The 16,537-nt window shown below is 37.0% G+C and overlaps 1 protein-coding gene across 1 annotated transcript in view; it reads right to left on the bottom strand.

The window, feature by feature from the left end:
* Positions 1-16,537, bottom strand: part of LOC129637637 (phospholipid-transporting ATPase ABCA3-like) — a 195,435-nt gene that overhangs the window by 102,588 nt on the left and 76,310 nt on the right. The window contains exons 10-14 of the mRNA XM_055561864.1: positions 11,112-11,241; positions 6,582-6,736; positions 6,180-6,335; positions 5,557-5,767; positions 3,106-3,256 (exon numbers count right to left, since the gene is read on the bottom strand). Coding sequence (XP_055417839.1) covers positions 3,106-3,256; positions 5,557-5,767; positions 6,180-6,335; positions 6,582-6,736; positions 11,112-11,241 — 803 coding nt within the window. The remainder of the gene's footprint in view (positions 1-3,105; positions 3,257-5,556; positions 5,768-6,179; positions 6,336-6,581; positions 6,737-11,111; positions 11,242-16,537) is intronic.

Below are 16,537 nucleotides of genomic sequence, written 5' to 3'. Positions count from 1 at the left end.
CATAACTAAGCTACAGTAATCAAAACAGCATGGTATTGGCACAATAACAGACATTTAGATTAATGCAACAGAATAGAGTCAATTATGATAAAGGGAGCAAGAATATACAATGGAGAAAGAGAGTTTCATCAACAAATGGTGTTGAGAATACTGGACAGCTACATGCAAATCAATAAAATCAGAACACTCCACATCATATACAAAAATAAACTTGAAATGGTTTATACATAAATCTAAGACATGACATCATAAAACTATAAGAAAAGAATGTGAAAATTTTTTTTCTGACATGAATCATAGTCATATATTCTTAGTCTGTCTCCAAAGAGAAAATAAATAGAAACAAAATGAGCAAATGGGAGCTAGTCAAACTTAAGGTATACCATTTAGTATCACAGTAATCCAAGTCTATGCCCCAACCATTTCATCTGAAGAAGCTGAAGTTGAATGGCTCTATGAAGACCTAAAACACTCCAACACCACAGTTCAAAAGCATCAGTTCTTCGATGCTCAGTTTTCTTTATGGACCAACTCTCACAGCCTATGGCTGTGACTACTTTTCCATGATTGCTGGAAAAGACATAGCTTTGACTAGATGGACCTTTGTTGGCAATGAAATGTCTCTGCTTTTTAATATGCTGTCTAGGTTGATCATAGCTTTTATTCCAAGGAGGAAGCATCTTTTAATTTCATGGCTGCAATCACCATCTGCAGTGATTTTGGAGCCAAAAAGATTTTGTTTCCATTGTTTCCCCATCTATTTGCCATGAAGTGATGGGACCAGATGCCATGATCTTAGTTTTTTGAATGTTGAGTTTTAAGCCAGCTTTTTCACTCTCCTCTTTCACTTTCATCAAGAGGCTCTTCACTTCCTCTTTGCTTTCTGCCATAAGGGTGGTGTCATCTGCATCCCTGAGGTTATTGATTTTTTTCCTGGCAATCTTGATTCCAGCTTGTGCTTCTTCCAGCCCAGCATTTTGCGTAATGTACTCTGCATATAAGTTAAATAAGCAGAGTGACAATATACAACCTTGATGTACTTTCCCAATTTGGAACCAGTCTGCTGTTCTACGTCAGGTTCTAACTGTTGCTTCTTGACCTGCATATAGATTTCTCAGGAGGCAGGTAAGTTGGTCTGGTATTCCCATCTCTTTAACATTGTTCCACAGTTTATTGTGATCCACACAATTGGCTTTGGTGCAGTCAATAAAGCAGAAGTAAAAAACAGGAATTCCCTTGCTTTTTCTAGTTCTTTGTATATGCTGTGTAACTTTTTTTTTTTATTAAATGTGTTTTTTGCAAATATTTTCTTCCATTCTGTGTCTTGTCTTCTAATTCTCTTGATATTGCCAAACACAGAACAAAAATATAATTTCATTGGAGTCCAGCTTTTCAGTTATTCCTGTCATGAAAAGTGCTGTTGGTGCTGTAATTTAAATGTCATTGCCATGCCTAAGGTCAGCTAGTTTTCATCCTATGTTATCTTCTAGGAGATTTATAGTGTTTTTTTTTTTTTTTTGAATTTTAGGCTTATCACCCATTTTAAGCATCTAGGTTATTTTCTTTGCCTGTGGATGTCTGATTGTTCGTTCCATCACCATTTGTTGAAAAGTATCTTTTCTCCATTGCTTTTCCTTCCCTGTCAAAGACCAGGTGACTATATATATATATATTTCTGGGTTCTCTGCTTTGTTCTGTTGTTCTATTTTTCTATTCTTTCACTAATACTACACTATCTTAATTATAGTAGTTTTATAGTAAGTCTTAGAGTTGGTTTCTGTCAGTCTTCTAACTTTATTCTTTTCTTTCAGTATTGTGTTGATTAATTTGAATAAACTTTTTATAAACTTTGGGATCAATTTGTTGATACCCACAAAATAACTTACAGAGATTTTGACTAGAATTACATTAAACCTATAGATCAAGTTGGGAAGAACTGACTCCTTGACAGTATTGAGTCTTCCTATTCGTAAAAATGGACTATCTTCACATTTACTTAGCATCTTGATTTCAGTCATTAGAATTTTGGAGTTTTACTCATTATCAAACTTGTATGTATTTTATTACCTTTATACCTAAGTATTTTGCTTTGGGCAATACTAATGTAAATAGCATTGTGCTTGTACTTTTAAACTATATTTGCTAATTGTTGATATATAGAAAAGTTATTGACTTTTATATCAAATTTGTATCCTGCGACCTTGCTACAATCACTTACTAGTTCTAGAAGGATTTTTTGTTTGTTTGTTTTGGTAAATTCTTTTGGGCAGTATGCAAAAGATGATCGTATTATCTGCAAAGAGATTTATTCCTTTCTTCCTAATGTATATACATTTCTTTGTCTCGTGTTGTTGCATTAGCTAGGACTTCCAGCATGATGTCGAAAGCAGTGGAGAGAAAGGACTTCCTTTCCTTGTTCCTGATCTTAATGGGAAAGCTTTGAGTTTCTCACCATTATGTATGATGTAGGCTGTTAGGATTTTGTTCATTAGAAAGTTGAAGAAGTTCCCCTCTATTCATCTTCTTTTGAGAATGCCAATTAGTTTGCTTCAAGAGAATATCAAGCTGCTAACTACAACTTGAAAGAAGATGAAATTGGCATAGTCCCTGGAAGTTTATCATAAGTATTCTTATTTTCCTCTTCCCTTAATCAAGATAAACATCCCAAGTACAATTAATATTTTCTTTCTCCTTTTGGTAACTAGCTTGCTTAACTGTTATGGTCAAATTGCCTGTTTCCTATAGTTTCTAGGGTTTCTGAATGCAAGGTCTGCCACATAGGCTACTTTTTTCTTATAATCTCAGCAAATCAGTTGAACAAAATTTGTGCAAATAGCTTATCATTTCTTGTCACTACTTAACACCAGACTGTAAGAAATAGAAATAAAGATACCAAGACAAACTAAATGCAAGCTAAGTTATATGACTTGCCTCTGTGCAGACAGTGAAATCTTTAGGAAGTAATTTTTTCCTTTTTTTTTTTTTACCATTACTTGTCAAATGACAGCTGCACACAGTCTATTTGTCAAGTCAGGGGAAACTTTAAAAAGTAATATTGATTTCTTATAACCCCAAACTATTATCTAACATTCTCTGGATCCATACCTGTCTGCGTACTCCTTGGGTAGGATAAACGATAATTCAGCTGCAACATTGTTCTCCAATCTGGCTTCTGGTATGTGATATTTAATCAGTTTGGAGATTTCTTTAACATCACAATGAGGATCCTTTACAATAATTAAGTGGTATCCCACACCTGAAAAAGTCCATTTAAAAGGTCAAAATTTTTTAAATGCAATCTGCCCCAATCAAACACATAAATATACTCTACCAACAGAAAGCACAGGATCTTGCTTGTTTAAAATTTCATTTTTACAAGGCATCAATACTGTGTTTAAGAGCAAGTGATCTTTAATTTTTGAGATTTACTGGTTTCATATTTTTACTAAAATTTAAACCTGTTAATTTTTATGGGCTGAGAGTTTGGAGGAGAATGGATTCATGTATATGTATGCCTGCATCCCTTCGTTGTTCACTTGAAAGTATCTTAACATTGTTAATCACTTATTCTCCAATACAAAAGAAAAAGTTTAAACATTTTTCTATTGTTTTATATATTTAAAAATTTCCTTCCTTCTGTCATTCTTTCCATACTTAATGTTCAATGATCACATTTCAGGTACATGCCATTAAAGTGGAAACTTTTACTTCCCCATATTAATGAATGAAAACTTCAAAATTTCACCTCACTGTACTAGGAAGTCTTCCCTTCATTATGTGACAATGGGCTACATGGACTATTGTCACCAAGTGTCTCCGACCCTTTTAGGATTTTACATATACACACATACATCCACACACGCATTTATGTATATGAAAGTGAAAGTGAAGTCACTCAGTCGTGCCTGACTCTTTGCAACCCCATGGATAGTAGCCTGCACCAAGCTCCTCTGTCCATGGGGTTTTCAAGGCAAGAGTACTGGAGTAGGTTGCCATTTCCTTCTCCAGGGAATCTTCTCAACCCAGGGATCGAACCCAGGTCTCTCACATTGTAGACAGACACTTTACTGTCTGAGCCACCAGAGTATAGACACACATAATTATTTTACCTGTCACATTCTTATTTTAGCATTCATTACTTTAGGCTATCTTTCTATTATATTCTTGAATGGGACTTCTGAATTTCATATTTCAAAATTTGTCTTATACATGCATTCACACATCAAATGCAAACCACTCTTGCTGTTTTCAATGTCCTGTCCATCAGACTTAATTTCTCACTGATTCTCCCCCAAAGACCCTTGATGCCAGCTGACTTCTTCTTTGTCCCAGGGGAAAAAAGGTGCATTTTTATCCTCATACTTTTATTACTTACTTATATCGTTTTCTAAAATAGAAGTGTTCTTTCCTTCATTGCCTTTTTAAGGTCAATAACTAAAAGCATTAATATACTTAGGTAATAATTTTGTTCCTACAACTAATCTGCTATAGGAATATTAACTTATATGTTCCCATCTGTAGGTGAAAAAACATTTAAAAGTATGAGTCCCTTTATTTCTGATATTAACCAAATATACTGCTTAAAACTCAACTCAATATCCTCTATGAGATAGAGTAAAGGGAAAAATGGTCACATCTTAGAGTGCAAAACAAGGGCTTTGTTGTTAGAAGAACCCAGGTCCAAAACTCTGCCACTTAACTGCATGATTGACTCAGACTTCAGAATAAGCAGCAGTTTTCTGCTCCATAAAAATAGTGAGGTTATGAAGAGGAGATGAGATAAATGTGTATAAACATTAAATGTAACTCACTTAAAATAAATGTGAGTTGAATGAACAAATTCAAACACCAAATTAATGATTAATGGAATGTCAGTCTTAACTATTCTCATTGATTTGTACGCACCAATTCTGAAGCCCTGATACACTTACTGGTTTGAACCTTGTAATATCAGAACTCAATTATATATGATATTATGGCTCATTTTTAATGTACTAGTCTTACTGACTAATCAGACTATATTCTTATTAAAATCAAGATTGTTTTATTTCAGTATTCATTCATATCCTATTCAATAAATTCCTATTGATCAACTACCACATTTCAAGATGATTTCATAAAAATAAACTAGAAAGTATTTAGCTAATTACACCAGAGGGGAGTGATGCTGATTTGGCAATAGAGAAAAAAGGGTCAGAGATACTGAGTCACTCATTTTCTCCCCTACAAGTTATCAGTCTATGAACCAGATACCGTGGAAGCATTACTTCATTCCAACAAAAACTAACTTCAGTGGAAGCCAGGTGAGAGAAAGAAACATGACTTTTTTGAGGTCAATAAAAGAATGAGTTTTCTAAGTTAGAATATACTCATCGTATCATAATGAAAAATAATAGGGATAGATAGATAAATTACAAATAGCCAATTTAAATAGTTTAGATTTAATGCAATAGGACACAAGAAGTTCTGTGTAGAGGAACAAAAATGATAATAAAATTATGTTAGAGAATGTTATTCAGGCATTAGCATCCAAATAGTGATCAGAGGGAGACAGACCATAAACTTTTTTCAGGAAAATTGTAGAGCCACAGCACTGCAGAGTACCCTTCGCCATGATAGCTATACGGTCACCCAGGACATCAGCTTCATCCATGTGGTGGGTTGTCAATAAGACGGTACGATTCTCTTTATGCTTCTGAAGGACATCCCAGGTGAATCTCCTTGAGACTGGGTCCATGCCAGATGTTGGCTCATCAAGTATCACCACCTACAGATCAGAAGAACAGTTCCATGATCATATTTAATTCATGTTATGCTCTTTATGTGATAACTTACTATTTTACATGGGGGACATATGCAAGCTAAAATACATAATCTAGACTATATTAAGAACTTTGAAAAATTAACAATAAATTAAAACCCCATAACCATATTATATCAACTGGATCAATGATGGAAATACCCTCTGATTGGGTAGCCCACTCCAGTATTCTTGCCTGGAGAATCCCATGGACGGAGCAGCTTAGTGGGCTACAGTCCACGGGTCGCAAAGAGTCGGACACGACAGAGCGACTTCACTTTCACTTTCTAGAGAGTGAGATTCTTATCAGCTCATAGGTTTATATCAGCTCAGTTTTATATATTAGCTGGGGCAGGGACCCATGTTAGTGGTTCTTTACCTTGGAGCCTCCTATAAGTGCTATAATAATGGAGAGTTTACGCTTCATTCCTCCACTCAGTGACTTTGCAAGGGCATCATGCTTTTCTATCAGGCCAAAAGATATCAGCATTTTGTTAATTTCTTTAGATCGTATTTCTGGAGGTACTCCTTTTATCTAAAAAAGAAGCCAGAATTTACATGGTGCTTCCAACTTTGTCCTTAGAAAAATTCTTTAATCAGGATTTTTCTTACAGAGTTATTTAGACATGAGCTTTTCCTTCTCTTTGCCCCCCTTTATAGTTAAGGAACAATGACTCCAAAAAATGAATTTCCACTACATAAAGATAAAGATGTTGGTTCTTTGTCACACTGCCTGAAGCATATGAAAAGAGTGGAAAAAAAGAATATATCTCTGGCTCACCACACAGTAGAAATAGAGATGTTCTGAGACTGTCAAGTGATGGAACAATATGTCATCCTGGGGGCACAAGCCCAAGCTTTTTCTGACTTGAACCATATCTTTCGAGATATCATATCCACTAATATACACCTTTCCACTGGTAGGACGATAGAGACCTAGAATTAAGCATAAGACATGATAGAAACTTAGTTTCAGTGAGAGAACCTGAGAATACACTGTTCATTAGCACCTCCTTAATAGTCTATTTGTAGACTATTTGAAAGAATTATGAGTACCTCTTACAAAGAAAGTGACCTGGCACCTTCTGGTAATGGGGAAAACTTTTTTTTAAATCTATGCATTCTGGTTTCTAATGAGTATAAAAATATTAATTGAGTAATAAAAAATACTTTGAAGAATTTTCTGTTTCAGGGTTCTATGCTACTGTCTATTTGACAACATAGGCAAACCACAGTATAATCTTACCAGCTTGTGATTCATCCAACCTGGCATTTTGCATGATGTACTCTTCATAGAAGTTAAATAAGCAGGGTGGCAATATACAGACTTGTTATATTCCCTCCCCAACTTTGAACCAGTCATTTGTTCTATGTCCAGTTCTAACTGTTGCTTCTTGACCCACATACAGGATTCTCAGGAGAAAGATAGTGTGATCTGGTACTCGCATCACTTTAAGAACTTTGCACAGCTTTTTGTGATCCACACAAAGTCTTTAGCATAGTCACTGTAGCAGAAGTAGATGTTTTTCTTGAACCCCCTTACTTTCTCCATGATCCAACGCATGTTGGCAATTTGATTTCTGGTTCCTCTGCTTCTTTGAAATAAGCTTGCATATGTGTAAGTTTTCAATTCATGTACTGCTGAAGTCTAGCTGGAAGGATTTTGAGCATAACTTTACTAGCCTATGAAATGAGCGCAATTGTATGGTAGCTTGAACATTCTTTGGCATTGTCTTTCTTTGGGATTGGAATGAAACTGACCTTTTCCAGTCCTGTGATCACTGCTGACTTTTCCAAATTTGCTGGCATATTGAAAGCAGCACTTTAACAGCATCATCTTCTAGGATTTTAAATAGCTCAGGCAGAATTCCATCACTTCCATTGGTTTATTCATGGTAATGCTTCCCTAAGGTCCACTTTACACTCCAGGATGTCTGGCTCTAGGTGATTAACCACACCACTATGGTTATCAGGATCATTAAGACCTTTCTTGTAGAGTTCCTCTGTGTATTCTTGCCAACTCTTCTTAACCTCTTCTGCTCTTGTTAGTTCCTCACCATTTATGTCCTTTATCATGCCTATCCTTGCATGAAATGTTCCCTTGATACCTCCAATTTTCTTCAAGAGATCTATAGTCTTTCCCATTCTATTGTTTTCCTCCATTTCTTTGCATTATTCATTTCAGAAGGCCTTGTTATCTCTCCTTGCTATTCTCTGGATCTCTGTATTTAGTTGGGTATGTCTTTCCCTTTTCTCTTTATCTTTGCTTCTCTTTTTCCTCAGCTATTCTCTTGTTCCTTCAGACAACCACTTTGCTTTCTTGCATTTCTTTTTGTTTGGAATGATTTTGGTCACTGCATCCTGTACAATTTTAAAAATGTCCATCCATAGTTCTTCAGGCTCTTTGTATACCAGATCTAATCCCTTGAATATGCTTGCCACTCCACTGTGTAGTTGCACAATATTGTAAAAGTACCACATGCTACTAAGCTGGAAACTTTAAATTGAATAATTTTATGTTATATGAATTTTGCCTCAACTAAAAATTATCATTCAAAAAATTACAAGACATAACCCTTGGGCTTCGAGCTACTTTTAATTGAGGAAACAGGGGTCTCAACAACTGTGATACATGATACAATTAATTCATTCTGCAAGTATTTATTGAAAACTTACTGTGTAAGAAATTACTCTAATCCTTTGGGACATAGTTACCAAACAGGTAAGGGTGATTAATTCTGGTTGATGGGATCAGGAAGTAGCTTTTGAGCTGAATCTTCACGAATGAGTAGAAAATTTCAAAAGGGAAGTGGTGGTTTAGGCATTCCTGGTAAGGAAAAGGGAATGCTCATATACACATTAGGAAGTGCATAATATATGTTCTGAGATATCGAATGCATTGGTTTCCAATGGCTGCTGTAGCAAATTACCACAGAGTTAGTGTTAAAACAAAAGAAATTTATTCCATTACAGTTCTGGAGACTGGAAGTCTGAAATCAGTATCACTGGGGTGAAACTGTGCGTCAGCAGGGCCTCACCCTCAACAGATACTCTGAGGGAAAAATCCATTTCTTGTGTTTTTCAGATTGTGGTGGCTGCTAATATTTCTTATCCTGTGAAGCAACACTCCAGTTATCTGGGTCCAACATCACATTGCCTATTCTCTTCTTGTCTTCTATTCTTCTGCCTATCTAAAATCTCCCTCTGTCTTTTACTTATGAGGACACTAGAGATTTCATTTAGGATTCAGCCAGATAAACCAGGATTATCTCATTATATATATATGTATATATGGCCCGGGTGTCACACACCCCAACAAGCTTCTTGGCACAGAACTATCCAACCCCATGCAGGGATCCGTTTTACCAGGAAAAACCCTACTTGCCCATGACACTTGGAACCTTCAGGGTACCTGGACTGCTGGTTCTTGATCTTCCTAAGAAATATTGTGGAGCAAATCCATTTTTATTTAGGATTTATTTCGTCATTTATGATTTGGTTTTGTGGGTTTTTTTTTTTTTTTGGTAAGTAAACAAAAACTAATTAAACAAGGTCTGCTGAAGTTGTGAATTGAACCATACTTGACTTTTCAGTGAGGAAGAGACAGACCACTTCACTGCCCTGCCTCCTCACAAGGGGCAGGGCCCCACCTTTTTCCTCCCAGGCAGAAAGTGGAAGCCACCTTGGCTGGAGCAGCCCACCACAGCAAGCAGACCCCAGGGATTTGTTGTCGTCTTTCTGGCCAGGTCTGTGCCCAATACATCAGCTTGTCCACACTACATGTTGGGCATAGACCTGGCCAGAACACATGGGAAGGAGACCGTTATCTTCGGGGACCACTGTCACAAAATGTAAAGCATGGAATATGTTCTAAGATGAAATATATAAAATTATTTAATAAGTGGCAGTTGATATTATACTGAAGACAACAATAACAATATTCACTAATAATTATGTGGAATTAATTAGGAAGTAATGATTAAGAGCTTTAACTAAGTTTCAGAAGTATTTCAAAGATAGAAGTCAACAAAGAATTGTTGTTTTCCATCATTTCTTTCCTCAAAGATAAGGCTACTTATAGTTGACCTAAACTGGGAAATTCATCCTTGCTCCAACCTTTCACTTGACACTCTGGTATCATTTTGGTCATTCCTCTTCTCTCTCTTTCTGTTCTCTAGCCATATAATATTCCCTAGTTTCTTACTTCCTGGCCATGAATATCCTTAGAATATGCACCTCCCCTTTCTTTCATGATTCATTACACCTTGTACCAATCTCAAATTAGATTTTATTTCCCCTTTGCTCACAGACCTTGCCCGCAGTGTTAGATCAAGGTGACAGGACAACAGCCAACACTCAAGCTTTATTTTTTACTTCTCAAGATGTTATAAAATTCCTATTTACTCATCAAATCCTTGCTCAACTATAAGATCTTTGAAGGGAAGGACTTTCTGCTCAACACTGCATTCTTAGTTTTCACCCAAATATCTGGCATATTAGTGTATACTAATGATATGAGTAAAGTTTTGCCTCATCTGTAATTTAGTGAATCACTTGAGTAATGAGAACACTTTCTGGGATAATAGTGAAGTCATCTATCTTAATAGGCAACAGGATTATTTAGAGGTATGCATATGTCAAAATGCAGCAAATGAATACTTAAAATTTAAGCATTTTTAATTAAAATTTTATTCCAAAAGAAAAATTCTAGTTAATGATATGCATTCTAAATTATTTATTAAGAAGCATCTTAATGTCTAAAATTAATTTTCAGATGCATAAAAATGGGATCAATAGATCTGTGACAAATATATAAAATGGTAAAATGGTAAAATCTAGGCAGTGGGTGTAAGGGTGGTCACTGAAAATCTTTCAACTTGGATGTAAGTAGAAATTTTCTTATTAAATATAAAAGTATATTCATAAGAATATATAATACACATTATACAATGAAACACTGTACATCAAACAAATTAGAATGGTTTCCTATGAAGGGAGCAGGGGAACAGAAGAAAGTGATATAAAAGGAAATTTAAAGGAATAAATAAGTGAAAGTAGAAAGGCTCTCTAGTCTTTGCATTGACCAATGACGATGGTACACTACAAAGTGAGAAGTGGGATGCACCTGAGAAACAAAAATAAACATTGATTTTTAAGGTTAATAATAAATGATTTACACTTTGTAAAGAGAGCAGATTAATAAACAGCCATATGTATCATTTAAATAACAATGTCAATGTCAAGAAGAGTACACAGAAGCTTCAAAGCTTAATCCAGAGTATCTGAGTCACAAGTAACCATGAATATTTACCTGTGAGGATAGATAAGGTAGTAGTCTTCCCTGCTCCATTATGACCGAGAAGGACAGTGATTTGCCCCTCATATAAATTCAAAGACAAGTCTTGAACAGCTAGTACTGTCATATTTTGCAATGTGAATTCCTGTGAAAAGAAAAAAACCCCACAAACCTTATATCTATTACTATTACTTATAAAGGGCATGCATTTATATCAATTATCTATAGAATAAGAAAATAAGAGACCATTAATCTCAAAAGGTAAAATCAAAGTATAAAAGAAAAAAATCATGAACAATTATATCTGGAAGCAAAATGTGGATAGAAGTTCAAAGTAAGTCCATAAGACTTTTTCTGAACAATTTCATGGAGTCCCACTTTGATCCATTTACTGTCATGAAGCTGATATATTACAATATGCTCCAGTTAATGTCTTTCTGCTAAATTCCTGAACTTACTGCAAAAAGTCATTATATGTGGTTGTCCTATAAGCACTTCAAATTCTACTAATTAGTTCAGTCGCTCAGTTGTGTCAAACTCTTTGCAACCCCATGGACTACAGCACGCCAGGCTTCCCTGTCCATCACCAACTCCCAGAGCTTGCTCAAACTCATGTCCATCGAATCGGTGATGCCATCCAATCATCTCATCCTCTGTTGTCCCCTTCTCCTCCTGCTTTTAATCCTTCCCAGCATCAGCATCTTTTCAAATGAGTCAGTTCTTTGCATCACATGACCAAAATATTGCAGCTTCAGCCTCAGCATCAGTCCTTCCAAAGAATATTCAGGACTGATTTCCTTTAGGATAGACTGGTTGGATCTCCTTGCAGTCCAAGGGACTCTCAAGAGTCTTCTTCAGTACCACAGCTCAAAAGCATCAATTCTTTGGCACTCAGTTATCTTTATAGTCCAACTCTCACATCCATACATGACTACTGGAGAAACCACAGCTTTGACTAGATGGATCTTTGTCTGCAAAGTAATGTCTTTGCTTCTTAATATGCTCTCTAGGTTGGTGATAGCTTTTCTTCCAAGAAACAAGCTTATTTCAATTTCATGGCTGCAGTCTCTATCTGTAGTGATTTCAGAGCCCAAGAAAATAAAGTCTGCCACTGTTTCCATTGTTTCCCCATCTATTCCCATGAAGTGATGGGACTGGATGCCATGATCTTAGTTTTTTGAATGTTGAGTTTTAAGTCAGCTTTTTCACTCTCCTCTTTCACTTTTATCAAGAGGCTCTTTAATTCTTCTTTGCTTTCTGCCATAAGGGTGGTGTCATCTGCATAACTGAGATGATACAACAGATGCTGGAAATTTGATCTCTGGTTCCTCTGCCTTTTTAAAATCCAGCTTGAACATCTGGAAGTTCTTGCTTCACATACTGTTGAAGCCTTGCTTGGAGAATTTTGAGCATTACTTTGCTGGCATGTGAGATGAGTGCCATTGTGCAGTAGTTTGAACATTCTTTGGCATTGCCTTTCTTTGGGATGGGGATTAAAACTGACTTTTTCCAGTCCTGTGGCCACTGCTGAGTTTTCCAAATTTGCTGACATATTGAGTACAGCACTTTTACAGCATCATCTTTTAGGATTTGAAATATCTCGACTACAATTCCATCACCTCCAGTAGCTTTGTTTGTAGTGATGCTTCCTAAGGCCCACCTGATTTTGCATTCCAGGATATCTGTCTCTAGGTGCGTGATCACACCATTGTAGCTATCCAGGTTATTAAGATCCCTTTTGTATAGTTCTGTGCATTCTTGCCACCTGTTCTTAGTATCTTCTGCTTCTGTTAGATTCATACCATTTCTATCCTTAATTGTGCCCATCTTTTCATGAAATGTTTCCTTGGTATCTCTAATGTTCTAAGAGATCTCTATTCTTTCCCATTCTATTGTTTTCCTCTATTTCTTTGCGTTGATCACAAGGAAGGCTTTCTTATCTCTCCTTGCTATTCTTCGGAACTCTGCAGTCACATGGGTATATCTTTCCTTTTCTCCTTTTCCTTCTTTTCTCAGCTATTTGTAAGGCCTCCTCAGACAACCATTTTGCCTTTTCTTTTTTTTTTTTTTTCTTTTTTCTTGGATATGGTCTTGATCTCCGCCTCCTGTACAACCTTATGAACCTCTGTCCATAATTCTTTAGGCACTCTGTCTATCAGATGATATCCCTTGAATCTATTTGTCATTTCCACTGTGTAATTGTAAGGTATTTGATTTAGGTCATACCTGAATCATCTAGTAATTTTCCCTACTTTTTTCAGTTTAAGTTTGAATTTTGCAATGTTGACTCTCTTGAGCTTCTCCATTTTCAGCTGAAAAGAATATAATCAATCTTATTTTAGTATTGACCATCTGGTGATGTCCATGTGTAGAGCTGTCTTTTGTGTTGTTGGAAGAGGGTGTTTGCTATGATCAGTGCTTTCTCATGGCAAAACTCTATTAGCCTTTGCCCCACTTCATTTTGTATTCCAAGGCCAAACTTGCCTGTTACTCCAGGTATCTCTTGACTTCCTACTTTTGCATTCCAGTCCCCTATGATGAAAAGGACATTTTTTTTTGAGTGCTAGTTCCAGAACGTCTTGTAGGTCTTCATAGAACTTCAGCTTCTTGTGGCACTGATGAAGAATTTGCCTGCAATGTGGGAGCCCTGGGTTTGATCCCTGGGTTGGGAAGATCCCCTGGAGAAGGGAAAGGCTATCCACTCCAGTATTCTGGCCTGCAGAATTCCGTGGACTCTATAGTCCACGGGGTTGCAAAGAGTCAGACACCACTGACTGACCTTCACTTTCACTCATCTGAAAATGTATTCCTCCTGCTATATTCCTTTTCTGAGTAAGTTACACCATTATCTACCTGGATGTACAAGGCAGAAGCTTGGGATTTCTTTACCCACAGCTCCCTCTGCCTCATCTACTAAAATTTATCAGTCACTTATCCAGTGGATCCACACTGGTTGCCTTGTAAAAAACAATGCCTGAAGGGCACTAGAGCAAATTGCCAGCTTTTCCATGGTTGAGGCAGGGCTGAGAGCAGTGCCGAAACAGTGTACCATATGACCCTGCACTATGGGTGACCAATGATACAACAGAGTGCCATCCCTGATGGACAGCTCTGGTGGAGGAATACTTGGTGGCTCCTTTCTCAGTGGGAGCACTGCAATACCACCTACTTCACAGTGCAGCTCAGAAACAGATGAGGGGTTCCTACTCCAACAACTAAGGTGCAGACCCTGCCCCTGATACGGCTGTGACAGCCACAGGGAAGAGAGGAGGCACTGCTTAACATGCAGGGCGGGTTCTGATCACCGTAAGACCAGTCACATCGCATATCAAGGGGATAAAAGCCAGGACACACTGAGGAAAGAAGCAGCAGTCATCCATACTAAAAACAGCATTGGCATCAGCAATATCAAAGCTGTTCAGGCTATACAGGGATGCTACCACATCAAATATCCCTCTAAGACTATGGTAGATAATTGTTTCTCCCAAACTCACAAAGTAAGAGAAACATAGATAAAAAGAAGTAGAGGAACGATTCCCAGATAAAAGACCAAGACACGTGTACCCCAATGTTCATCACAGCACTGTTTATAATAGCCAAGACATGGAAGCAACCTAGATGTCCATCAGCAGATGAATGGATAAGAAAGCTGTGGTACATATACACAGTGGAGTATTACTCAGCCATTTAAAAGAATACATTTGAATCAGTTCTAATGAGGTAGATGAAACTGGAGCCTATTATACAGAGTGAAGTAAGCCAGAAAGAAAAACACCAATACAGTATACTAACGCATATATATGGAATTTAGAAAGATGGTAACGACAACCCTGTATGCGAGACAGCAAAAGAGACACAGATGTATAGAAGAGTCTTTTGGACTCTGTGGGAGAGGGACGGGGTGGATGATTTGGGAGAATGGCATTGAAACATGCATAATATTATATAAGAAACGAATCGCCAGTCCAGGTTCGATGCAGGATACAGGAAGCTTGGGGCTGGTGCACTGGGATGACCCAGAGGGAGGGTATGGGGAGGGAGCTTGGAGGGGGGTTCAGGACAAGACAACCAAGACAACTCCCCTAAAAGAACAAACAATGGAACAGACGTCTTCAGCCTGATAGACACAGAGTGCAAAAAGGAGACAATGAAAGGATATCAATAAAAATTCAGATTATTATATAAAGAAACTACAAACTATAAAGAACCAAGAAAAATTAGAAATCTCATTTGCTGAGGCAAAAGCTGAGCTAGAAACAAGGAACAGAAGATTGAATAATACAAAATGAATAAGTGGTGAATAAATTCCAACAAAAGAAGAAAAAGTAAAGGAGATCAAAAAATGTACTTGAAGAAATTATGACTGAAAACTTTCCAAAACTAAAGAAGTGAAGTGAAGTGAAAGTCGCTCAGTCATGTCCAACTCTTTGTGACCCCATGGACTATACAGTCCATGGGATTCTCCAGGCCAGAATACTGGAGTGGGTAGCCTTTCCTTTCTCCAGGGGATCTTCCCAACTCCAGGATCGAACCCAGGTCTACTGCATTGCAGGCAGATTCTTTCCCAGCTGAACTACTAGGGAAGCAAAAAAACAAAAAAAGCAGAAAAAAAAAAAAAAGAAGAAGAAGAAGGAAACAGATACCCAGATACAGGAAGTGTAGAGAGTCCCAGACAATATGAACCCAAACAGACTTACACCAGACATACTATAAAGTGGCAAAGAAAGAAAGTCAAAGTGTTAGTTGCTCAATCATGTCCAGTTCTTTGCAACCCCATAGACTATAGCCCACCAAGCTGTTCTGTCCATGGAATTCTCCAGGCAAGAATACTGGAGTGGGTTGCCATTCCCTTCTCCAGGAGATCTTCCCAACCCAGGGATCAAACCCAGGTCTCCTGAATTGCAAGCAGATTCTTTACTGTCTGAGCCACCAGGGAAGCAAAAGTTAAATGTAAAGAAAGGATGCTGAAGGCAAGGAGAGAAAAACAAAATTTGATTGCAAGGAAATCTCCTTAAGGCAATCAGCTGGTTTCCCTATTGGAATGTTGCAGGCCAAAAGGGAGTAGTAAGATACATTCACAATCTTGAAGGAGAAAAATCTGCAACATAAGAAACTCTTTCCAGAAAGATTATCATTTAGAATAGAGAGATAAAGAATTTCTGAGACAGGAAAAACTAAAAGAACTAAACTAAAATGAAACCTATCATAAAGGAAATATTGAAAGATATTTTCTAAATAGATAAGAAATAAGAATCCATAGAAAAGAGAAAATGAGAATTGCAAAGGAAATTACTTAAATAAACCAGTATACAGATTTAAAAAAAATAAATTTTTTTTGTGAAAGCAGTGAACAGCAAAAGGGTAAATATGAAGATGTAAAAGAAGACAACAAAGCCAAAAAGTGTGAAGAAGGAGAATAGCAAAATACAGATATTTTTTAC

The sequence above is a fragment of the Bubalus kerabau genome, chromosome 23, assembly GCF_029407905.1.
Source record: "Bubalus kerabau isolate K-KA32 ecotype Philippines breed swamp buffalo chromosome 23, PCC_UOA_SB_1v2, whole genome shotgun sequence".
NCBI lineage: Eukaryota > Metazoa > Chordata > Mammalia > Artiodactyla > Bovidae > Bubalus > Bubalus kerabau.
Note: the sequence above shows the minus strand (reverse complement) of the source record. Positions and strands in the feature narration are given on the sequence as shown.